We start from the raw sequence: 26,326 nt of genomic DNA on the forward strand, positions 1-26,326 counted from the left end.
TTTGTCACGAGAAATTTGTACAAGCTCTGTCTTTGATGTCATATGGAGCATATGTAATATGTGAAAAACACTACTATTCCGTTCACTCGTTTGAAGAAAGTGACAGTGGGGGTTTAGCTAGAAGGTTGGAGTGTCCAGGGTAACTCCTGGTTTGTGAATCAGAAATGGATAAGAGAGGCAAGGCCTGGGTCCCAGGGGGTAAGGGGAATTGTATCACTGGCTTTGACATCCCGTGGAGCTGCTGAGGTGATTTCTGACTCCCTCTCCCTAGATTCCTACATGAGAGCTTTGGTGCTCTCTGTTCACATTCTGGGCATCACTGGGAGGCCACGGGAACTAATGCTTTGTCAACAATGCCTTCCTTTAAAAAAGGGCACGATGGTTTCTTAAAAAGCCACATTTTTCATGCGTGGCCCATAGGGTTCAAAAATAGATAAGGAGAGAACTGAGAGACGAATTAGAAAGTCAAAGAGAAAAGGATCGATGCTTTTCCTTCCAATTTTAACAACCAGACCAAAGACATACTTTCTACCTTATTGCAGCCCAATTGGCCTCCTCTGGGACATTTGCCACGCATGGCCCCTGGCAAAGAAATGGGGAAAGGCTGGATCCCAAGGCCAGAGTGAACCTTCTCTTGTGTGTGCAAAAGAGAGGAAAGGACAGCTTACATTCTCTTCCTCTGTAACCCTGTGCAACCTGTCTAGGGTGGTCAGCACATGGCTCTCCCCGTGGGAGTCAAACTGTGCCCATCTTGCACCCAGAGGAAGCAGATGAAGGCCTCAGAGGCTGTCCCTTCTCATCCTCCAGGCCCCGCCATGTGGCAGGGAGATCCTGAGGCCACTGGTGGGCGCTGAAACAGCCACCCTGACTCCATTTCTATGAACCGGTGGATACGGAGTGAGGGAGGCAAGTGACATATGTGCAGGAAAAAGTATAAGCAAACACATTTCGACTCAGATGAGCCAGCTCATGTTAAACTAGACTCTCATTTTAAATACCTTAATTTTAAACACGGAGCAAAGAAAAGATTCCCTTCTTGTTAAGAGTCTATCTCATCTGATGGGTAAGGGAAAATTAGATGGGGCAGGGAGAGGACAGAAAGGCTGTCCATCCTTTGGGGTCTCTGGTGGCGGAGGACGTAATTTTGGTGCTAAGGAGAGCAAGGGAGCACAGTTGAGAGGTTGCCAGTCAGCCTTTGGCCTGAGGCATTAAAAAATTTTTTTTTTTAAAGATGTATTTATTTACTTGAGAGAGAGAGAACAAGAGAGAAAGGGAGCATGTACGCTCAGGAGAGAGGATGAGAATCTCAAGCAGACTCCCTGCTTTGCTTGAAGTCTAAGTCAGGGCTCAATCTCATGACCTGGAGATCATGACATGAGTGGAAACCAAGAGTCAGATGCTTAATGGACTGAGCCACCCAGGTGCCCCCCCACCCAAAGCATTTGTTTTAAGGAGAAGGGGCAGGGCATTTCTCTATGGTTGAGACTGCTATTTCCTTCCTTGTATTCATTTTCTTCGTCCTTAGCAAGAGACCCCTGAGATGTCACAGGCAGCAACGAGTTCAGCTGAACGGACTGCATTTTCCAGCCTTCCTTACAGTAAAGAGTGGCCAACAGTTGTAAGAAAAGTTGAGTACAGGTTCAAGAAAGCTCTCAAAAAGGGAACAGAATCATCTAGAATGAAGATACTCTTTGTGTCAATCTGTCCCACTTGCTTCCTCTTCTTCCTGCTTGAAAAGTACAGGTGATAGCTGGAGTCTCTGCAGCCACCTTGAAATATAAGGTGACTCTGAGGTTGGAAGCCACTAGCCAAGGGATCACAGAATAAGAATCTCTAATGATTGTTGGAGCTGCCATGTCAGGCCTGGGCTGCCAAACTTTGATTTTCTCTTATAGAAGGGAAAAATACTCTACATTATTGAAGCCATAATTTGAGTTTTCTACTCTATGTATCTGAACCCAATCGTGACTGTATCATTTCACATGCAGCAAATCCTAGCTGTGGACACAAGAGTTCACTAATCAAAGAACCTGGGTTGGTATTGACACCCATTCTTCTACCTCCTAGACTTTGATCTTGGGACATAACCTTATAATTCTCACTGAAGCCTGATGTCTGAGTCCTGGAAACAGCAGGACTGGTCTAAATTTTTATTTATTCCTGGTCTAAATTGTGACCTGCAGTTAAAAGGACCCGGGTGACACCGACTGTTAAGCTCTGATTTATATGTGGCAAAATAGAAACAGAATGTGAAGCTCTCTTGAGTCACATCCAATGTAAAAACCAACTAACTACTCACAAAATTAAAAAGCAGGCAAGAAAAAGGTGAGAAGGGAGGATACATTGAATATAAATGTCTATGGTAAGGGCTCCTTGGGAAGTAATCATTTTGGGGCACCTGGGTGGCTCAGTGGTTGAGTGTCTGCCTTTGGCTCAGGTCATGATCCTAGGGTCCTGGGATCGAGTCCTGCATCAGGTTCCCTGCATGGAGCCTGCTTCTCCCTCTGCCTATGTCTCTGCCTCTCTGTGTCTCTCATGAATGGATAAATAAAATCTTGAAAAAAAGGGGAAGTAATCATTTCTACTATTTTAGAGATACTATTTTATTTCTATCTGTAGAAAGATCTTAGAAATTTTAATAAATAAAAAAGGCAAATGACACTTCAGTACTATTGAAATACAGAATTCCTTTATCACAGGAAACCCAGATTAAAGTCTGTAAATACTTCCTCTGTCTCTCGGCAAAGTCCAAAGGATAGCCAAGCAGATAAGCCTACTTAGGGGCCTCCAAACTGTTCTGTATGGTCCAGAGCTCAGCTACCATCTGTACCATTGCGGGGTGGCAAGAGGATGAGTCCTCCCAGATAATCTCACCTCTAACTTCTACTGTTCTAAAATTTTCTAAGTCTAATGGGAAGTAAAAGATTCCTTGATCCTAGTGAGTGAGTGAAAACTGCCAAGTGTGGGTAGATTCTCCAAGTAAGCCAGGACAGTCACACCATCTTAAAATTGAGACATTACTGCCACCTGTTGACTAATTATTGACATATTACCTCAACCATCAAACCCAGCAGGAGAGGGGGCTTTCTTTCAAAATCTGGGCAGCTGGCACTTGGCATCGTTGATGGCTTGTGGATGAAGGGCAATGCTCTGTGGTGGAGCCCTTCATGAAAGTGTTTTATTCAATATAATGCATTCTGCCCCACTGAGGAAAGGTTTTGTTGAAATGCTTCTCAGTTGTTTGTTTTTGTTTTTTTAGAGTGCTTTATAAAAGTATTATTATTATTATTATTATTATTATTAAAAGTATTTTTGTATAGAGCTCCTTGATCTTTCCATCCACCCTAAGAGATCGGGAGGGTGGGACACCCTGGTGTACAGATGGAAACAGAGGTCCGGACAGGTGAGCTGATTTACCGCAAGAGAGCAGCAGCCTGAGCCCCTGCAGAGGGCTCTGCCCTCCATGCCGGTCTCTGGCACAGAGGATCAGGATTTTGGGCAGCAAGATTATTTCTAAAGTGGAGCCAGAAACCAGTCCTGCCACCCTTCACTGCCAGCCTCTTACTTTCTGCTCAGTCTTGAGAAAAGCAGGGCAATCATGACTGAATATTAACAAGCTGGGAAACTGAGGCACAACAGTGTCCTGTCTCAGGCCACATTACCAGCTGGGAGGAGATGAAATGCCACACACACAAAGAAGGGAAAGATTTTGTTGTGGGAGAGGAAGCCCCCAAAGCCTACCTTCCTGCTCCCTGCGCTGTTCCACGTTAGTAAGGGACCTAGACCAGTGCTGGCTCCGATGACCATCTTCCTGTTCTGCTGCCGTCTGGCCCTCCACACGGAGCATAGGTGAGTGCTGGGAATCTTCCTCTTTTTCTATGACTCCAAAGAATGTTCTCCAGGAGGACTTTTTCTTGGCTGGGCTGAAGGGCTTCTCACTGGATGGGGAATTTCTGCAAGGCCATGACACCTGTGTCTGTGAGTCATTTGCCACCCAAGCCCTCGGTCCTTTCTGGGAGAAACCTTGTCTTCTAGGCAGCCTTGGCGAGAAGATGGCAGAGGTGTTCTTGAAGACATGGTGTCTGGCATAGAACAGCAGGATTTTGAATTCTATGCTGTCTGTGTCATCATCATCCAGGGGGATCTCCTCCAGATCACAGGAACTGGTGGTGCACATGACGAGCCTGCAATGACAAAGCCCACACGTGTCCTTTTACCTGTGAGCACACTACTCTCCATGGTCAGGGGAGACAGGCGTGGAACTCCATGAACATTTAGTGAGCCCCTATTCTGTTTGTGCAGGGAGGCGGGAAGTCATCAGAAGTGGAAAATTCAGAGTTCCTTCTGGAAGTGCAGTCTGAGACGAGGAAAAGAGGAGGTGCATAGACAGCTCCACGCAAAGAGTGGACAAGGAGCTGGATCAGGATTGCAGATAGCCAGTGTGGGGAGAAACAGCGCGCTTCCAAGGGAGAGCAAGCGAAATCTCCTTGACAGATGGTAAAGGTTTATGTGGGGGGGCACCTGGGTGGCTCAGCAGTTGAGCATCTGCTTCTGGCTCAGGTCACGATCCCAGGGTCCTGAGATCGAGTCCCACATCGGGCTCTCTGCATGGAGCTTGCTTCTCCTTCTGTCTGTGTCTCTGCCTCTCTGTGTGTCTTTCATGAATAAATAAATAAAATCTTTAAAAAGAAAAGAGAAAAACGGCTTATGCGGGTGAGTGAACAGGGTGGACAGAGGGCAGCAGACTATGGTTGAGTCTAGGATCTAGGACATGTGTGGAGAGTGGTGAGAGAGCTGGTGCTCTGTGCATGGCTGGGGCGGAGGGACGTGGAGGGACAGGAAGTGAAATGCCAACTACGGGGGCCTTTGAACATGTGACTGAAAGTTTTCTGTGTTTTCTCAATCGGTTCCATCAGTACATCTCAACAGGAGCCCCAGACCATGGGAGGCAGTTAAAGGGCTTCTTGGGGAGGGTAGGTGAGCAAAGGGGGAGGCTAATTCAGCGGAAGGAAATGCCTGGGGTCCCTGACCCTTCCCAGACTCTCTTCCTTCTTCCTTTATGGTCTGCATTGGCTTGTATGGGTCTAAGCTCCGCAGACCTGCCTCAGGTAACTGAACATAAACAAAGCTTGAGGGTTATGGTGTGAGGTGTGGGGGTCATGACCACTGTGCTCCCTCCTCACTTCCAGTTTTTCATGTCCCCGTCCTATTCCAGGCTTCAAAGATCTTTTCTTCCCTCACCCTCTCCCAATATCACGGTCACGTGATGCATCACAGTACAACTTTTGCTGTCTGGGATCCCTGGGACATCTTCGGAAAGCACTTGCTCCTCTGTTCACATTCTTCCCCTCCCCCGCCACATGGTCCCACAGGGCAACAGTTTGCCCCCTTCCTGGTGGGGGTGTCAGTCATCCCCATTAGGATCCTTTCCCAAGTCTGCCTAGGTTTATTCTCTTCTCCTTAACACAAGATAAGCCCCACCAGGGCAGGCCTGTTCATGTGCTGTTTCCTCTCTGTCACACACCCAGTACCTGCAATAATGCCTGGCACAAAAAGGCACTTGACAATGGCTTGTAGAATTTTTTTCCTACTCCAAGACAGACTGGGCTCAGATCCTAGCTCTGCCACTAGAGGTTATGTGACTTGTCTCTATAACTTGGTTTATCACTTTTTTTTTTTCAAAGATTTATTTACTCATGAAAGAGAGAGAGAGAGAGAGAGAGAGAGGCAGAGACATAGGCAGAGGAAGAAGCAGGCTCCTCCCAGTTTGTCATGTTGAAAATGGGGATGATAACAGTACCCAATTCATACTGTTATGAAGATGAAATTAATTAATATTTGTAAAGCATTTAGAGTAGAACTTAAGTGTTTGAACAAGTGCCTGATTAAGTCTTTCATTGCAGAATATTTATGAAACTCACTTTGAGCACAAGTGATTTAGTTAAGCTCCAAGGGGGTTCCAGATGGCATTAGAAGAGTGCAATATTTGGAATGAGGAGTTGGGTTGAAGAACTGCTTTTTTTACTTATTGGCAAAGGGACTGAGGCAAATCACTAGCCTCTTTGACTTACATAGTTTTCTACTTACAAAATGTGACTCATGTTATCTAACTCATTGACCATGGAGGAGGACTAATTAAACTGTGAAAATCCTTAAAACAAGTGTTGGTCTGCACAGAGTAGTGCTTTACATATTGGTTTCTTGATTTAGGTAATCTAGTTTATGTCCCAGGTCATCTGCCTGCTTAGCTGTGTGACTGGGTACATTTCTTAATTTATTTGGACCTCCATTTGCCATCTTCAAAATGGAGATTAAAAAAACAAAACAAAACAAGGGGTACCTGGGTGGCTCAATGGTTGACCATCTGCCTTTGGCCCAGGGCGTGATCCTGGGGTCCTGGGATCGAGTCCCACATCAGGCTCCCTGCATGGAGCCTGCTTCTCCCTCTGCCTGTGTCTCTGCCTCTCTCTCTCTCATGAATAAATATATAAAAATTTTAAAACTAAAACTAAAACAAAAAAACTCTGCTTCATCAAATTTGCATGTGGATGGATAAAAATAATTAGTGTGTGTAAATCACTTAAAATAGTGCATGGCAGATGATAAATGCTCAAGAAATATTGGCATTATTATATATTACAATTATTTTAATAGGTCACTTTTTTGTGAGTAAATATTAATGTAAAAGCAAGCTCATCAATGCTTCATTATCTAACTAGTGACTTACAAATATTAGTTTCTTTACGAAGGCCACATTCTTCCTATAGATTCATATGTATTTGTACATAGTATGTGTGTATATAAAGTATCTATTCTGTAAGGTATGTAGGCTGGGACCTGGTCGGCTTTTTCAGCACCTAGCACGATGCCTGACATATGTAAGTTCTCCATAAATATTTGATGAATGAATGAAAAATGATTATAGAGCTGCCAAATAAAATACAGGACATCCTATCAAATTCGAATTTCAGATAAGCATATATTTTAGTATAAATATGTCCCCAGTATTGTATGGAACATACTTCTACTTTAAAAAAAAGTATTTGTTGTTCATCTGAAATGCAGATTAAACTGGGTATCTTGCATTTTTGCGCAAATCTGGCAACCGTATGAATGAAAGATATAGTTTAGAAATATTGAGAACTGAGGCACACAAAAGCAACTAAAGTGGACCAAAGAGAGAATGAGCAACCTGAGACAAGCTAGAGAAGGAGCCAGAAAGGGTGAGGGGAGAGAGCAGGACAGGTGTTCAGAACTGTGGCAGCAGCACAGGCGTAAGGAGCTGTGCCCAGGTGAAAACCCAGGGCAGGGAAGTGTCAGGACAGAAGTGATAAAGTTTAAAATGTGAAACTTCCTTTGGAATTGGGCAGCTCAAGAATGGCACCAGTGAGAAATACACTCAAGTCCTGCAGGAACGAGGTCTTGAGTGGGAGGGTGAGCCCTCTCTTCAAGCCATACTATGCATCCAAAGACACCTGCATGTAAGTTAAAAAAAAAAAACAAAAACTCCCAAAGCTTTCTAAGGTAGTGGGAAGACTTGAAAACTGTGTGTGTGTGTGTGTGTGTGTGTGTGTGTGTGTGTGTCACTGACCAGAGAGGAAGGGTCCTGACTTCTTTAAGAAACAAGCCTGCTGAATGCTGATGCAGGAGCAGCATCAGAAAAGGAAAAAACCAAGGAGGTCAAGATGGAGCAGGGTCTTTCCATTTTTGCGAAAGAAGAGATTTTTGTCATTTTACAGGTACAGGAAGGAACAGAGTCCTTGCTCCCCCTGCCCCCAGCCCCCCAATAGGCGAGACTGAAAATGAGAGAGAAGCAGAAAGCATTGCAGTGCTGAGGCCATGGCCTGGATGAGGCAATCCTACTGCGAGCTGCGGGGTGCAGGGGTGCTGTGACCCTGGCCTGGAAACCCCTGGGCTGAAACAAATAGCTGACACCTAAAAGTATTAGTTTGGACACTTCAAATGTGTTTAACAAGCATAGGGTTCCCCCCCTACCCCCCAAATGATCTTCATTGAAAAGGATCTTGCTACCTTTGTAGCTAAGTCTCATTTTAAAAGCCACATTGGGGGAGTTTACCCCATGTCGGATCCCTACTGCTCTCAGCCATTCCTGTTGAAAGTAAAAGCCCAACTTTTGGGATTATGGAAACTTACACCATAAATTTTATGCATGTATGCGGAAAGGAAGTCCGGGTCCTCCCCCTCTCTCCGCCCCCACCCTCCCCAGTGGGCTGGACCAGACCCAGGAGTGGGGAAGCAGCTGCAGAAGATCACCTGTGAGGCTTAGGCTACTTCGGAGACGGGACACAGCCTACTCCTCCCACACCCTCTGTTTGTCTCCTTATCTGGAACAAACGATGGCAAACCTACTTTGGAAAGCAAGGTTACAGAGCTGCTTGGATTGGCCTCTTTCCCCTTGCCCCAGTCACTGAAATGGCTAAAGCCCCCCCCCCCCCAGTCCCCTGCCCCCAGGGTCCCCGCAGCCTGGCCTTTGGGAGCACCCAGCAGAGAGGGCAGTGTGGCTGCCCAGCGTGTTAAGTGGGGAAGCTCCTCAGCTGTCATCTATCACCAGACCCCCTCCGGGGAGTTTTAGCAGTGGATTCGTTTGTCAAGGTTAGATTTCTCTTCCCTTCCCTTGGCAGGTAATGGATAAGCGTGCGTGCTCTGTGATTCCAGCACAGAGGCTGCCACAACCAGTGCCTGGAGCTGGTGGGGAAGGAGTTGGCTCACGTGGCTGTGGCTGGGCCCACTGGGGGTGGAGGTGTTGGGGGCACCTGCTCGGGCCCAGCGGAAGAGCTGCCTTCCACCGCCTTCCACTGCTCTGGGCAGAGGAGGCCCGGGTGTCACCTGTGCCTGGAGACACTCCTCCCAAGGGAGCTCCCCCAACCACAGTTTCAGCTCAGTTTTGTCTGGTGGCCCTGAGCCTCCCCCGTCAGCACCCTATGCCCCGCTGTGCACTTCAGAGCCTGTCTGTCCTTTCCCTTTGTCCCTGGACTTCAGACTTTTTAGTACCTCCAGGCCTCTCCCCTGCTTGTCATCTCTGAGGATGACCTGTTTTTTAATCCTAAGGGTAAAATGAGGCAAAAATGTCTTAACTTCCCATGTTAGTGAAACAGAAGCACTGAGGCTGGAGGGTGAGGGGTGGGGACTCAGAGAGGAGGGAGCCTTCTAGAAGGGGAGGGAGAGCGACTGTCCATTTTACCTGGGCCCCATGCTCAGGGAAGCCACTGAGGGTCTGCAAGAGCTAGACCACGTTCCCAGCAGGTGCTTAGCACTCTGGGCGGCAACCCAGGGATTCCTGTCCTCAGCCCCATCCTTGCTCTAGAGGTGGGAGTTGGCATCCCCATGGGCTCCTGACCACTGATGGGCGGTCGCATCCTCACACACACGCTGTCATGTACTCAAAGAGGCCTGCGTAATGTTAAAAACCATCCAGCCAGTTATGTACACTTAACTGCACTATCTCAAACCCCCTGTAGCAAAGGAGAAATGAAAGAGAAACCTGAGAGAGCGGTCTCTCCTCTTCCTGGAAACACCAACAAAATAGATTCTTGCCTGTCATCTTATTTCCAGAGACTGACATGATAAGAACTTTCAAATAAAGCCAGTCAACCTCTCCTCTGGTTAGATTGGCCTCCTTGGCAAAACCAGGCCTGTAGACCCAACCGTGTCCTCCTGGGGACGCTGAGAACCTAGACTGGTGCTTTCTGGTGTTACCTGGGAATGGAGCTGGCTCTGGCTTCTCCGGCTCCAGGTCAGGTGGCAGCAAGGGTAGTTCTATACCTGAGTCTCTCTCCGTAAAACTTAAGAGGAAACTTTCACCGGGTCTTCTGGGCTTCTCATTTAGGGAGGTTCATGGGATGAAGACTCACTTGGCTGTAGCCTCTGCAGGTTGGGGACGGAGGCTGAAGTAAGCCTCAGGCAAGGACTACTACTTCCTCATTAAGCCCTGCCCCTAGCTTTTTAACTAAAGGAGGGGTTGACCTTTGCCCATGTAATTTGACTCTAAAAGTAGTTGGACATTCTTTATCAAAATCTCTCACTGCCCTTTAGGACAATGAGGTGGGTATTTCCTCCAGATAGTTCTTTACATTCTTTACGTTTCATCGGTTGAGCAAATGTTGGCTGGCCGCCTAATATAGGACAGGCATAGTACACACATTTAATCTTAACACCCAGAGGCAGGTGTTAGGATTCCCATTTTACAGATGAGGAATCAGGCTCTAGGAAGCAGCGTGTTTTGCCAGTGGTCCCTGCCAGTGGAGCTGAGACCCAAACCCTGGCCCCCCTAGCTTCACGTTATATCATGTTACCCCTCCACTGTTATTCAAAGATTATATTCAAATGGAATCTTTTCCAGTGGTTCCAGACTGACTCTAAACCTCAGCCATAGAAGCCACAAAAACTCATTTTCCCCCCACAATTTTAAAGATAGAATTCCCTACATATATGAGAGAAGGGAGTCACATATGAATTCACATTCTATCCAGATTCTTAACTGAAAGAGACATTTATGGCCATATATGTGATCCTGAAACCTTGAGAGCTGGCCAGTAAAACATGAAGATGAAGGAAGTGTGAATGGGGAAAGAGGAATTAAGGCTAATTTCATAAAAGTGAAGGAAGAACTGGCAGTTTAAAAGTTAGGCAAACAGATCCATGAGAAACAAACGGACAGTGGTTGTGGGAAAGTCAGTTCTTTGCTGACCCAAAGTGAGTGTTAATCAGCAAACTAGTATTTACTGCACATGACATGTGCCAGTCTAATCAACTTACGGGGTAACAAAATAATAAGAATGGTTTTTCTTAAAAAAAAAAAAAGTCGTTTTGGGGTGCCTGGGTGACTCAGTCGGTTAAGCAACCCACTCTTGATTCTTTTTTTTTTTTTTTTTTTTTTTATTTATGATAGTCACAGAGAGAGAGAGAGAGGCAGAGACACAGGCAGAGGGAGAAGCAGGCTCCATGCACCGGGAGCCCGACGTGGGATTTGATCCCGGGTCTCCAGGATCGCGCCCTGGGCCAAAGGCAGGCGCCAAACCACTGCGCCACCCAGGGATCCTCCACTCTTGATTCTGGCTCAGTTCATGATTTCAGAGTCATGAGTTCAAGCCCCACGTGGGCTCTGTGCTCAGTAGGAAGTCTGCTTGAGATTCGCTTTCCCTCTCCACTTTCCCTTTTCCCCTGCTCCTGCCTATGTGCATGTGCTCTCTCTCAAAAAATAAAATCTTAAAAAAAACTTAGTTAAAAAAGAGAGACATATTCATTTGAAATGGTTAAAGAATCAACAAATGCATATCATCAATAACTAAATCACATCGTGTGGGCTAGAGTTGTTATTGGTGTTGAGAGTTATATAACTTAATGATACCGGTTGCAGAAACCATTTACAATCCCATAAGATCTTGGCAAGGTTAAATATAAACACAAGAAGCGGGAACTGGTACAGGAGGCAGGCTCATTGAAGATACACAATATCCATTAATCATTCAATTTGGCGACTCCCATACCCAACAAGCTAGCACATAATAAGGATGGGACTTAATACATGTTATATATTAAAAAACCAAATACACTTTGTCCTGCTCCTAAAAATACACATAGTGTTGGAGAAAACCTGTAAAACATAAAATAGCATACATTAAATAAAGACCACCATGATCTAGTCAGTGGTAAATGTTATTAAAAATTTGGTGTATTTCCTTCTCCCTATGACAAAAACTTCTAGCAACCTCTGGAGTATCTACCCCGCCCACTGCCCTTCCCTTTCACACTGCTTCCAATTATGGCACTTATTAGGATGTACCCCTGCAGAGCAGTGGACCAAATGACCCCTGCCCCTTTAATCATATCCACGTGGACAAGAAGTGAACTGCTTACTACCCAAGTCAGGCCAATTCAATTCCATATGCCAGAAATTTGGAACTGTGTACAAGGACTCTAGCCAGACTCTGCCGGGTGTTTCAACTGGGTGGCTGTGTTTGGGTTCCACGTAGCAGAGGAGCAAAAGTAGGCAGACTGAGAAAGCGAGGAAGAGACTAATCAAGAGAGAAATGGGGGATCCCTGGGTGGCGCAGCGGTTTGACGCCTGCCTTTGGCCCAGGGCGCGATCCTGGAGACCCGGGATCGAATCCCACGTTGGGCTCCCGGTGCATGGAGCCTGCTTCTCCCTCTGCCTGTGTCTCTGCCTCTCTCTCTCTCACTGTGTGCCTATCATAAAAAAAAAAAAAAAAAAAAAAAAAAAAAAGAGAGAGAGAGAGAAATGGGAAGCAACAGGGTGCCAGGGAGCAGGAGAGAGTGCTGTCCTGGATCCTGGGAGCTCTCCACTTGCCACCTGGGAGCTGGGAGACTCCTTTTTTTTTTTTTTTTTTAATTCAGCTGATCTGAGTGTTTCTTTGAAGAGAAAGATTCCTGAACAAATACAATGTACACGGTTTTACATAGTTCAGATGTTATCATAGTTTTGTGACTTGCTTTTTCTCCCCCCCCCCCTTTTTTTTAACTAGGCTCCACGCTCAACATGGGGCTAGAATTCACCCTGAGATCAAGAGTCCTGTGCTTTACCGACTGAGCCAGCCAGGTGCCCCCTTGTGACTTGCTTCCTGCATTTAGCATCTATCATAAGGTTATCTCCATATGAACGAACATATTTTGTAAATAGAATTTTTAATGGCTGCAGAGGTCCAGTGAATGGAAGCACTAAAATTATTCAAGCAGGCAGATATTTTTTAAATGTTTTGCTTGTTTTCATGTGTTCACTATTATAAATAATATTTCACAGTATAGTTTTGTCATCTTTGCCCCTATTTTGCATTGTTTCCTGAGGAATGATTCCTAGGAGTTGAGTTATTGGCAATGGATTATTTTTGCAATTGTTATATTTATTTTCAATCTGCCTTAATCTTAGATTCTGGAATTTATTTGACCTCTGATGGGAACTATGTCTAAGGGAAAAATATGTGTTTGTATGTATGAATAAAAAGCTCATCTCAGGAAAACTTTGAGTATTTTTGCCCAACTTTTGAGTATAAAGTGAATACCAAGTAAGACTTGAAAGCCCAGATGAGCAGATTTTGGAATGGACACCATACTACTCTGGGGCTGATTCTCATCCTTATTTCAATCTTGATGAAACTGGATGAAATGAAGCAACAAAAGAATGAAACTGGTTCAAATGAAACATTTGAAAAAAGGAGCAGAGGAAAAGCATCATTTGTTACAAACTCTACCTGTGAAGGGCTTCAGAGTATGCTACTCCAATTTGGCTCTAAGGGATGTTTTGAGCTGAAAGCAGTTAAGAAGCAGACACGGGACACCTGGGCAGCTCAGTGGTTAAGCATCTGCCTTCAGCCCAGGGCGTGATCCTGGAGACCCTCCTGCATCAGGCTCCCTGCATGGAGCCTACTTCTCCCTCTGCCTACGTCTCTGTGTTTCTCATGAATAAATAAATAAAATCTTAAAAAAAAAAAAAAAAAAAAAAACAGCCCTAGAGCTGGAACCAAAGGAGTCGACAGAGAAACCTTACTGAAGCAACGTCTTCCATTAGTTTCTCATGTAGATTTACCTTCGCATAGTTTGCTGCCCCAAAAGCCCTTTTTCTTTGTCTTGTCATTTCTCTATAAATTTATTGTCCTCCACTCAGCTTTATTGAGGTGTAACCAAATAAAATTGTAATATACTTGAAATGTACAACATCACGATTTGATATATGAAACATCTATGATACTATGATATTATCATAGTATAGATGATAGTATATATCATCTATGATATTATGAAAGGACTTTCATCATGGAGTCAATCAGCAAATCCATCACATCACATGCTTTTGGCGGGGGGTGAGAACACCTAAGCTCCCTCTTAAATTTTGATTTTTTCAATACAGTCTTATCAACTATAAAGTCACCATGTTATGCATTAGATCCTCAGACCTTATGTATCTTATAAGAAAGTTTGTAAGCTTTCACCAGCCTCTTCCTATTTCCCTCGCCTCCCAGCTACTGGCATCACTCTATGCTCTGTTTCTACCAGTTTGTTTTTGCTTTTAAGCTTCTACATATACATGACAACAAGCAAATTTGTCTGGCTTATTTCACTTAGCACAATGTTCTCCAGGTTCATCCATGTTGTCACAAATGGCAGGATTTCCTACATTTTTAAGGCTGAAAATATTCTATTTTATAGATATTTCTTGAGGAAACTTCATGTGGTTTTCCATAGTGTGTGTTTCAGTTCACATTCTCACCAACGGGGCACAAGAGTTTCCTTTGCTCCACATCCTCATGGGCATTTAACATTTCTTGCCTTTTTGATAATAGACAACCTGACAGGTATGAGCTGATACCTCATTGTGGTTTTGATTTGCATTTCCTTGACGCTTAGTGATCGCAAACACCTTTTCATGTACCTGGTGGCTGTCTGTAACTCTTCTTTGGCAAAATGTCTATTGAGGTTCTTAGCCCGTTTAAAAACCTGGTAGTTTGGGGGGTTTTTGTTTTGTTTTGTTTTGTTTTGTTTTTGTTTTTGTTTTTGTTTTTGCTATTGTAGGAGTTCCTTGAATAGTTTGGATAGTAATCTCTTATTGGACATATTATTTGCAAATGCTTATTCCCACAGCATATGTTGACTTTTCATTTTGTTGATGGTTTCCTTTGCTGTGCAGAAGCTTTCTTAGTTTGATGTAGTCTCATTTACTTATTTTTGCTTTGTTTCTTTTGCTTTTTTCAAATCCAAGAAATCATCACCAAGACCAATGCCAAAGAGTTTAACTCATATGTTTTCTTCTGTTTTATAGTTTCAAGTCTTGCAATCAAGTCTTTAATCAATTTTGTTGATTTTTGTGTGTGGTACAAGGTAGGAATCCAGTTTCATTCCTTTGCAGGAAGATATCCTGTTTTCCTAACACCATTTATTTGAGAGACTTTCCTTTCCCTATTGCATATTCTTGGCTCCTTTGATGAAAATTAAGTGACCATATACACATGGGATTATTTTTGGGCTCTCTATTCTGTTTCATAGATCTATGTTATTTGTTTTTATGCCAATACCATACTGATCTGATTACTACAGCTTTGCAATATAGTTTTAAATCAGGAAGTGTGATGCCTCTGGTTTTGTTCTTGTTCAAGATTGCTTTGGCTATTTGGAATCTTTTGTGGATCCTTACAAATTTTAGGATTATTTGTCTATTTCTGTGAAAAATGTCATTGGGATTTTGGTAGGGATTGCACTGAATCTGTATATGACTAGCATGAATGTCTACCCATTTATTTGTATCTTTTAATTTTTATTTTTTTAAATATTTTTATTGGAGTTCGATTTGCCAACATATAGTATAACACCCAGTGCTCATCCTGTCAAGTGGCCCCCTCAGTGCCCATCACCCAGTCATCCCCCTTGCCCACCTCCCCTTCCACTACCCCTTGTTCGTTTCCCAGAGTTAGGAGTCTCTCATGTTTTGTTGCCCTCTCTGATTTTTCCCACTCATTTTGGATAAAGAAGATGTGGTATATATATACAATGGAATATTACTCAACCATTAGAAATGATGAATAGCCCCCATTTGCTTCGACGTGGATGGAACTGGAGGGTGTTATGTTGAGTAAAGTAAGTCAATAGGAGAAGGAAAATCATTATATAGTTTCACTCGTACCGGGAATATAAAAAAATAGTGAAAGGGATTATAGGGTAAAGGAGAGAAAATGAGTGAAAATTGTGTCTTTTTAAATTTAAGTGTTTTATAGTTTTCAGGATATAGATCTTTTGTCTCTTTGGTTAAATTCATGCTTAAGTATTTTACTATTTTTGATGCTATTGTAAACAGGATTGTTTTCTTTATTTTCTTTTTCCACTAGTTCATTGTTAGTATATATAAATGCAACTGATTTTTTAAAAAGATTTTATTTATTTATTTATTTATTCATTCATGAGAGACACACAGAGAGAAAGGCAGAGACATAGGCAGAGGGAGAAGCAGACTCCCTGCAGGGAGCCTGATGCAGGACTTGACCCCAAGACCCTAGGATCATGACCTGAGCCAAAGGCAGATGCTCAACCACTGAGCCACCCGGGTGTCCCTACAACTGATTTTTCTATATTGAGTTCTGTAGCTGAAATTTATTGAATTCATTTATTAGGTCTAACAGGTTTTTTTGGTGGAGACTTTCGGGTTATAATATGTCATCTACAAACAGAGACAATTTTACTTCTTTTCTTGTTTCAATATCTTTTATTTCTTTCTTTTGTGTAATTGCTCTGGCTAGGACTCCAATATTATGTTGAATAGAAGTGGCTAGAGTGGGCATCCTTGTCTTATTCCTGATCTTAGAGGAAAAGCTTTCAGTTTTCATCACTGAATGTGATGCTAACTGTGGATTTGTCATGTTTGGCCTTTCTTATGTTGAAGTATGTTCCTTATAGATCAGATTGTTGGCAGTTTTCATTATGAGATGAATTTTGTCAAATTTTGTCAAATGCTATTTTCTACATCAAGTGGTCTGATTTGACCACTGGTATGATTTTTATCTGCCATTTTGTTATGCAGTATATCACCACATTGATTTGTGAATGTCGAACCATACTTGCATCCCTGGAATGAATCCCACTTGATTATAGTGTATTGATTCCTTTAATATATTATTGAATTTGGCTTGCTACTATTTTTTGAGTGTTTCAGCATCTATGTTCATCAATAATATTGGCCTTTAATTTTCTTTTCTTGTAATGTTCTTGTCTGGTTTTGGTATCAGGGTAATGTTAGAATTATTAAATGAGTTTGGAAGTGTTTCCTTGTCTTTTATTTTTTTTGGAGGCTAAGAAGGATTGGTATTAATTCTTTAAGTATTTAGTATAATTTATCAATGAAGCCATCTTCATTATCTTTGCCGGGAGATTTTTGAGTACTGAGTCAATCTCTTTACTAGTGGCTCTTGAGTGTCTCTCAGACACTTTGTTCTTGGTGGCTCCCAGTAGTTAAGGGTGTGCTGAAAGCTGTTAGTGTGCCAAAGGAGAGAATCACAGTTTACACCTAGATGAAGGCTGATTGGAAGCCAAACCCTTAGGCAGCAGCTGGGAAAGTATGCAATTACTTTGGGGGACCTTCCAATGGAAACTGAGAGAGATAGGCTTTTTTGTCTGCTCTCTTTGCACTGGACCTCGGTGTATAGCTGTGAAGTTGGGTGCTCCTACACCCATTAAGAACTGCTTCATTGCTTGCTATAGTCCTGTGGGATTTATGAATACAAGACCTGTTGGCTTTCAGAACCAGGTCATCTGGGGGTCTGTCTTTTGGCTGACATCTACAAAAGTTGGGGTGCCAGACACATGTATAAGTTCCTTCCGAGGAGATACTGGTGATTTGGAGTGGGCTAGAGGGAGAAGGCAGAGGCAAACCATGTTGGCTATTGGAGCTGGGTGATTTGGCAGCTCATTCCTCAGGTGGCGACCTTAAAAGTTGGGGCACTAGGTGTGTTGACAAGATCCTTCCAAGGAGATACCAACAGTTTGGTTTTATTATTGGAGCCACTAGGAGGGAGAAGGGAGGGGAAGTGCCCACCAGCTCTTTCAGGCTCCAGGAAGGATTGCAGTTAGCACTTAGACTGGTGCTAATTAGAAGCAAGACCCTTGAGCAGCAACTTGTAAAGTGTGCACTTTCTTAGGTAAAACTCAAAGAATTTTTCTTGTTCCCTCTGCTCTGAGCCCTGGGGGACAGCCAAATCCAGTGCTTGCATGCCTGTTAATAGCTGTTTCTTTGTTTGCTATAGTTGTATAGATGTATTGCTTTTCTGTTAAGATGCCCTATAAGCCCCAAGTTCTAGCCACCCTTTTGAGTTACACATCACTGAGTTTCTCCCATGTGTATGTAAGCTGTATGTGTTAATAAACTTTTATTTGTTTTTCTGTTGTTAATCTGCTTCTGTCTAATTTGCAGGGTCCAGGTGAAGTACCTAAGAGCCCAGGGGAAAAGGTTTTCTCTGTCCTCTACACCTGTAAGGAAATCCTTTAAGTCGTGGTTAGAATGTTTGAGTGAAGACCAAATAAAGGAAGTGAAGTGGTAGTGTTGCGGGATTGCTATGACCAGAGGAAGATGGATGATGCTTTGGTACAGAGATCACATTGGCACAGAAGCAGAGTATAACTGTGATAGCAGATTAAAAATACCTTGACTTTTTCTAAACCTTCTTGATAAACAAAGAGAACTTCATACTTGATGCTAATGCCATCTCTAAAGTCACAGGAAGCAATGGTGCTAAATTTTGCCTACACTCGAATCTTGTACTTCGCGGAGGGCAACTGGTTAGTCTCCTAGAAGCAAGGGGAAGCTTGAGAGAAGGAATTAATGTTGAACTTAGTGATAATGAAGATAGGATTCTGGCCTAGCTGAGCATTGCCTTGTAGGCTAAAGACAGGCATGGTTTCATGGCCATGGGCTCCAACAGGCATCATGGTGGCACCTGTAATTTACTGAGTCTTTATCAATGATTAACTCAGCTATGTGATAGGTACTCGTGTTATGCCCATCTTACAGATACGGAATTGAGGCACAGGGAAGCCAAGTAAAATTGCCCAACATAATACGACCTCAAGTGGCAAAGTTGGGGTTTGAGGGAGCCTAGGCGGCCAGGCTTCTGAGTTCAGGACCCTAACCACCGAAACTGACTGCCTTCTTAATACTTACTGTATAGATATATCCCTGATTGTTGATGCTTTTCAATCATCTTTTTTTATTTTCTTGACTCAATTTTACTGCTGTTGAGCTTGGTGTAGGGAACAACAAGATTTTGAAATGGACGGAAAGATGTTATTGGCTATCTTTTCAATGGAATGCTAGAAACTGTGGAGATTATTTGATTTTCTACATGTGACACCTTTGCTTGCTTTAGATTGGGTTATTTTACAGTTCTGTAGAGACAAAAGCTGACTTACAGGAGACTGATAGTAATGCAAAGTGTTCTTTCTATTAACATGTTTCCCCGATGGAATGGGGTTATTGATCTCCTATAGGTATTGACTAGTTTTTTCCAGTTTGCTTCTATTTATCAATTGGTTCCAGCATTCCTTAACTGACTATAAATGTGTGACAGTATGAATTGTCCTTTGAACTGGTTGTAATATTATACCAGTTCCACCATCCATTAATGAGGTAGATACAATATTTGACACATGTTCTTTTGGATTATGTGGGAGTTGACAAAGATTCTATTTGACCACATTCTAGCCAGCCTCATTCTGAGCCCTTCCCTGACTAGGCCTCACTCTTGGCCCACAAAGACTTGAATGGAGCACTAACATAATTTCCAAGAGCTCATGGCCACACCCTACCATGGCCTGAGCTAGGCCCCCTTAAGGTGCTTGCCTGAACAAACTCAAGGATCACACAAGAACTTACAGTTTGTTTGAGCCATCACCTGAACACAGAGCCTGTGTCTGCCAGCCTTTGTGTGAGGGTAGGAGCCTAACCAACACAGATGGTTTCACTTGGACCAACCCTCCTTTCCTTTCTGTAATTTTTCATTCTTCTGTTCACTGGGTCTCTACTCCTTTTTTGCTCACTGGTTCTCATTCTCCCTTTGTTTTTAAAATATTTTATTTATTTGTTTAACCGAAAGAGAGAGAGAGAGAATAAATGGGAATAGCAGAGGCAGAGGGAGAAGCAGGCTCCCCACTGAGCAGGGATCCCCATGCAGGACTTGATCCCTGGACTCTGGGATCATGACCTGAGCAGAAGGCAGACACTTCAATGACTGAGTCACCCAGGCACCCCTCATTCTCCCTTTAAAATACCCATTCACTCCTGAGCAAATCCTAGTTTATTTCAGTTCACACTGGACTCTTCCCCCATTGCAATAGTACTTTTCTGTTTAAAATCTGTCCTTACTATTTTACCCAGGGGCCAGCTTTGTTTATTTTACTTTGAAAAAATTATCTCCTAACATGGGTTAAATCACTTAATTCTCTGGGTTAATTCACTTAATTCTCTGCACCTCATGGTACTTCAGGCTCTTTGATTATCTGATTGATTGAGAGGCATTTGGATGGAGATCTTGAGGTTCTGGTATTGGTTGTTTTTAACGGCTTAGTTACAGTTACTGACTCACTGACAAATAATGTAGTATCAGAAGGGCTCAGGCTATGTAGGTAAATAGATTGGAGCCAAATCCTGATTCTGCCTTTTACTAGGTAGGATGTAAAAGGGAGTGATCTGGAAAAGCAAGCAAAGGGGGCATTTTACTTTGAGGCCAAAAGGAAGTTCTTGCATGAGCTCCCACTTTAAAAGAACACATGTATGGACACCTGGGTGGTTCAGTGATTGAGTATCTGCTTTTGGCTCAGGTCATGATCCCAGGTCCTGGGATCAAGCCTTACATCAGGCTCCCTGTGGAAAGCCTGCTTTTCCTTCTCCCTATGTCTTTGCCTCTATCTCTGTGTCTCTCATGAATAAATCAATAAAATCTAAAAAATAAATAAATAAGAATACATGTAATAGATGCCCAAAGGAGTTGTTAAAATGTTATTCTGTCACTTGTTAAAATGATAAGGTCGACGATATTCAGGAATATGTATAGGGACCACCACAGTGAGGTTTGGCACTAGGGGAGGGAGAACTGACTTAGCTCTGAATCCAACAGGGAAACGTGGGACTTCCTAGCCAAGAAGCAGGGTGGAGAGGTCAGTGGATGGAAAACTGCCAGAAGAATCAGGGGTAAGGGGGAATCTAGCTAAGCCAACCTGATAGGATTCTTGCTGGAGGCAGGCCAGGGTGGCCAAACATTCCCCAGGAGATGGTTGGGGATGAAGGATCTGGTCAGATATCAAGGCTGATCTGATGTCAAGGGTGGAAGATTCTGGCTAAACCAACTTGGCAGGATTCTTACAAAAACTGGGCTCTTGGAGAACATGCCTCCAGGATGGGGCCTCTTTGGGCTCAGGGGAGCCTGGCTACAGTTCAGTCAAGAAGAGAGTCTTTGTCAATGGTTAGGACAAAATGCAAATACAAAATGTGGAATAGGCCTGGAGTATGTGTCAGCCTCTTTGCTGAGGTTCTTGAAAATATGACAAAAGAAAGGATTTTTTTTCAGATTCATTTACAATGACAGAAATCAGGAAGAAAACAGAACACTCTGGTTCAAATTTTTTTTTCTCTATCAAACAGCCTCAGTGGGAAATAATAAAGAAAAATTGAAGCTTTCAAGCAAGAGGAGATGGTGGAGGTGTGTTATCAGCTCTAAGTGAACACAGGCCTGGTGTGGGGAGCCCCGGGGGCCACTGTGGTGTGATGGCGCTTGATGATTGGACATGACTTGCACAGTTTTCAGGGAGTTGGCACCCCTCAAAAGGCTTACCTATGGTGATTCCCTGCATAATCCTATACCACGTTATTAAACGGATGATTTATGGGGCACCTGGGTACCTCAGTGGTTGAGTGTCTGCCTTTGGCTCAGGGTGTGATCCGGGGTCCTGGGACCAATCCCACATCGGGCTCCCTGTGAGGAGCCTGCTTCTCCCTCTGCCTGTGTCTCTGCCTCTCTCTCTTGTCTCTCATGAATAAATAAATAAAATCTTAAAAAAAATAAACGAATTATTTGCAAACCGTTAGAATGGGAGGTTCTGAGTATTCACGGAGAGTAAGCGCAAAGAAATCCCATCTTGCACAGGTTAGGGGGTGTCTTTGATAAAGTGCATGCTCACTCCAGCAAGGTTTGTGATAAATATTCTCATGAGATGCATGTGAACAAGTTGGAGAATTGCAGTCTAGTTGATGCTGTAACTGCAAAACTTTCTGGGTTTATTTCTACCCATTTATTTATTTATTTTAATTTTTTTTTAAAAAATTTCTACCCATTTATACTCCAACCATGTGCTGATGGAATGAAGGTCCTGAGCTCTTTGGATTCTTTTCTCTCCTATCTCCTTTTTTCCCTAGGTGTGTGAGTTTGGGCTACCTGGCCCACCTCTCCGGCCTTTCAATATTCTGTAAGAAAATGCCTCCATCTCTGTATGACTATGTGAATAATTGGTTCATATAGGCATGATTTACCTCTCTGAGTTCTGTCCTTGATTCTGTTTGACATTTTTTGGTAATTACTTAGATGATGGCAAGTTTATAGATGATGCAAAGAGATGGGAAAGCATTTGGGTGAGCTGTGGCCCCAAGAATCAGATGATCCTGGATACGAACCTTGGGTCTGTCACTTCCTAATTGGACATTGAGCAAGTTTCTTCACTTTGCCAGCCTTGATTTGCTGTCCCCTTAAGTGGGAATAATGGTAACAACAACAGCAATCATAAAGGACTTCATGTAAAGACTAAACTACTGTAGAAGATACTATATGAAAAACATTCAGGGTTAATGAATGCTCCAAGGACCGTTAGCAGATTATTTTATATTATTACTGAGCTGGGAGAGATACCATTGGCTAACATATTGTATTTCAAAATTATTGTAGGGTGAAACTGTGAGTTAAAACATAGCATCTAATGGGGCTTAATGAAAAACCCAGCATTTTGGATTAACTGATCAACTGCATGTGAACAGACTGGGACTGACCTGGCTTAAGAACAGTTCCCGTCAAAAGGGTTTTAGGGATTTTAGATGACTGCCAACTCAGTGTGAATCACTGATATGTTATGGCTGCCAAGAAAATTGGGGCTGTCTTAGGCTGAGTTGATGGGAATGCAAAAGGAGCTAGGATGTCACGGTACTGTCCCCTGTTGAGGGAGAACATGCCTACAGAGCTGTATCCAGTTCTGCCCTTGTGTTTTTTTTTTATTGAAGAAGTAATGCAGGAAGCCAGACTACCTGAGTTCAAATCCTAGCTCCACTGTAAGACTAGCTCAATGAACTTGGGCAAGATATTTAATCTCTCCATGCCTCTGTTTTCTTATCTATAAAATGGGGATAATCAAACTTGTATTTATGTCATAGGATTGTTCTGAGGATTCAGTGGGATGCAAGTGTTATTATATAATGCTCCCAAAGGTGTCTGGCTCATAGTAACTGCTATTCTAAGAAGGCCATCATTGGGCAGCCTGGGTGGCTCAGCGGTTTAGCACGGCCTTCAGCCCAGGGCATGATCCTGGAGACCCAGGACCGAGTCCCATGTCAGGCTCCCTGCATGGAGCCTGCTTCTCCCTCTGCCTCTCTCTCTCTCTCTCTCTCTGTGTGTGCCTCTCATGAGTAAATAAATTAAAAAATCTTAAAAAAAATAAATTTCTATAAGAAGGTCATTATTCGGGATCCCTGGGTGGCGCAGCGGTTTGGCGCCTGCCTTTGGCCCAGGGCGTGATCCTGGAGACCCGGGATCGAATCCCACATCAGGCTCCCGGTGCATGGAGCCTGCTTCTCCCTCTGCCTGTGTCTCTGCCTCTCTCTCTCTCTGTGACTATCATAAAAAATAAATAAATAAATATTAAAAAAAAAAGAAGGTCATCATTCTAAGAAGGCCATTGTCAGTGTCCCCAAAATGACACGGTCAGAGTGGTGAAGAGTTCTGTATCAGTTGACAGGCAGAACAGTGAATGAATTATCCTCCTCTTATGCCCCTGTCCCAAACATACAGATCACTCCCTTGATACGGGTAGGGCATCACAGGTTTGGACTCTTGCCTTCATTGGAATCCTTCAACTCAAACCCTTTTGGATCTCTGTCACTAGGTGTTAGGGATCATTTACTTTAGGGCCCTCATTTTTAAAAAGATTTTATTTATTCATGACAGACACACAGAAAGGCAGAGACATAGGCAGAGGGAGAAGCAGGCTCCTCAAAGGGAGCCTGATGTGGGACTCAATCCCAGGTCATGGCCTGAGTCAAAGGCAGACATTCAACCACTGAACCACCCAGGCGTCCCTAGGGTCCTCATTTTAAATATGCTCAAGGTCAAGTAGGAAGTTAAGAACCAGGGTCCTCAAGCCCGTATCATATCCTCTGTTCGTTTCACTCACCACCCACTTCCTTCCCTGCATCTGCTTGTCAAAGTCTTTCAAGTCCCAGCTCAAATCCCACCTCTTCTTAGAAGCCTTTCCATATCCCCCAAGGTGAACTGGTCTACACTTTCCCCATAGCAAGTTCTGAATGTTTTGTAGTACTTATCAGTCTTTGTATTAGAGTTTGTCATCCATTCTTCTGTCTTTGCCCCGTTTACCTGAAGAGCAAAGAGACAATTTATTCACTTAGCATGTGCACTGTGCTCTGTTTACATTAAAGCCATCACAAAATGCTCATTGACTTGGTTATTAAGGTTGTGTAATGTGGACCATTAATCCTAGAAGAGAGTAGATTTAAGGAAAATGGAACTATGTCTCATGGGGAGGAAGGATTAGATTTAGCTACTCAGCTCCAGAGAACAGAACGAGGACTAAAGGCTAGAAGTCACCAGGGTGCAGATTTGATCTGGCTGATTGGAGAGAATTCTTCACATGACAGTCCTTTAATAGGGACCTGGGTGTCTCACAAGAAGTGAGACTCCATCAGTGAAATTATTCAAGCAGAGGCTTCATGACCACCATCAGGGATGCAGTAGGCAGGAATATAGGATACATCCTTGAGATTCCTTACTAGCTTGCTGTGTTTCGGCATCACTATAGATCTTGGTGCCGTGTCAGGTCCACGTGGAGTCACAGACACAGCACATATAAGGGCTGCCTGGTGCACTAACAGGTTAGAGACCAAGCCCTGGAAACCTGTGTCCGGGTATGAATGGGTCTCACTCAGGTTCCTTCTTGGCTCTCCCTAGCCCAGAGCACGAAAGAGACTGTACCTCCACAAAAAGCCAGATCTTTTGCCCACTTGCTGTGTTTCTTGCAACATCCTTTCCCTTGCTTTTTCCTATTTTGCTCATTGCTGTCCTGTGGACCTAGCAGGTCAATTCATGCCAAACTTTACTACAGTGAAAAGTCCTGAGTGCTTCCCAATTGTATACTGAAACCTTTCAGCTTAGCTTCAGGTATAGATTATTCAAACCTTATCAAGCACTTCCACATGAGAGCCCCAAATCCATCCCTTCTAGTCTCTTAGCCATGAAGCTATAGTTTTTCTATTTTTCCAGGCCATTCCATTTCTTTTTCAAATTATGGGTCAAGGGATGCCTGGGTGGCTCAGTGGTTGAGCATCTGCCTTCGACTCAGCATGATCCTGGGGTCCTGGGATCAAGTGCTTCATCAGACTCCCTGTGGGAAGCTTCTCCCTCTGCCTGTGTCTTTGTCCCTCTTTCTGTGTCTCTCGTGAATAAATAAATAAAATCTTTAAAAAACAAAACAGAACAAAAAAATGAATTATGGGTCAAGCCATTCCTTTTCTGCCTGGGTTCCAAATAGACTTCTACAAGCTCCTGGCTACAACCTTTCTGTTTTCATAGGCTTCTCAACATCAAGTAGGCACCCCCCTAGAATCACTTTCAGGACTCTGTTTTCCCCACTTCTGAGGCTGCTTTCCAAGACTTCTCCCTAACTGCTGCATAGTCAGGTATTGATAGTGATCTCCCATTGACTCCCTCACTCCCTGGAAGTCTACCTTTGGGGGAAGTGTTGCTTTCCACCCTTGGCCCTGAGTATCTCTGGCAGGTGGCCTCATTCATAAGGTTCTTGCTCAGAGAATGCAGGTCAGTAGAATATCTACCATTCATCAGCCTGATACATTTGCAATCTCCAAAGTATCTGCCTTCATAGTATTCATATCTAGGCAGTATCCAACTTCAGAGTGGGGTCTATTTCAAAAGTTCTTTTGTAAAGGATTTGTTTAGAACTCACATTTTCCTCCTGTAATAATGTACTTCATGGTGGTTAGTTTTGCCAGGCCAGTCCAGGAGAGCCCATTTTACTTGCAGGATCAAGCTGAAACACCAGAGCCATAGAATCGTTAGGAGTAATAATAGTCTGAAGAATACAATCATGGTTTAGAACTGTGTTTCTATGGGGAAATATTTTCAGAGTTCTCATTTGGAATGCTAGGATTCCTTTACTTGCCTGCAATTAGGCTAAGCGTGCCCCTTGCTGCCATGTTAAAAGAAAATAGAGCCACTACAATTTATTGAGGAATTATGACACACTAGGCAGGGTAGACCCATCATGTGAATTACATTGTTTCACCTTGGCATCAGCTCTGATGGGCCGTGGAGGTATTGCTATCATCCATCTCTTGCAGATGAGGAAATGGGAGGCCAAAAGAACTGATCAGTGACTTTGGAGAGGGCTTCTAAGAAAATAAAGTCTGGTGAGTGCTAGGAAAGGCACAGGGATTCTAGAAGATGTAAGGGGTGGGAAAAGGAATCAGATGGGGAGGCATATGGAATAAAGATTGAGTCTGGGGTAAGGTAGAGGCACATGACAGTGGGAC

The 26,326-nt window shown here is 43.5% G+C and overlaps 1 protein-coding gene across 7 annotated transcripts in view; it reads right to left on the reverse strand.

Moving 5' to 3' along the window:
- Positions 1–25,866, reverse strand: part of BCL2L14 (BCL2 like 14) — a 36,632-nt gene extending 10,766 nt beyond the window's left edge. The window contains exons 1-5 of one of the 7 annotated variants that reach the window (XM_072799004.1): positions 25,741–25,833; positions 24,082–24,137; positions 9,718–9,885; positions 8,275–8,366; positions 3,742–4,184 (exon numbers count right to left, since the gene is read on the reverse strand). In XM_072799004.1, the coding sequence (XP_072655105.1) occupies positions 3,742–4,177 (436 nt within the window). In that variant the 5' untranslated portion in view covers positions 4,178–4,184; positions 8,275–8,366; positions 9,718–9,885; positions 24,082–24,137; positions 25,741–25,833. Of the gene's footprint in view, positions 1–3,741; positions 4,185–8,274; positions 8,370–9,717; positions 9,886–22,174; positions 22,246–24,081; positions 24,138–25,740 lie in introns of those variants that run through there. The other 6 variants (XM_072799005.1, XM_072799003.1, XM_072799006.1 and 3 more) reach the window with 6 other exon arrangements.
- Between the last annotated feature and the right edge of the window lie 460 nt (positions 25,867–26,326).

This window comes from Canis lupus, chromosome 25 (genome assembly GCF_048164855.1).
Source record: "Canis lupus baileyi chromosome 25, mCanLup2.hap1, whole genome shotgun sequence".
NCBI classification, from domain to species: domain Eukaryota; kingdom Metazoa; phylum Chordata; class Mammalia; order Carnivora; family Canidae; genus Canis; species Canis lupus.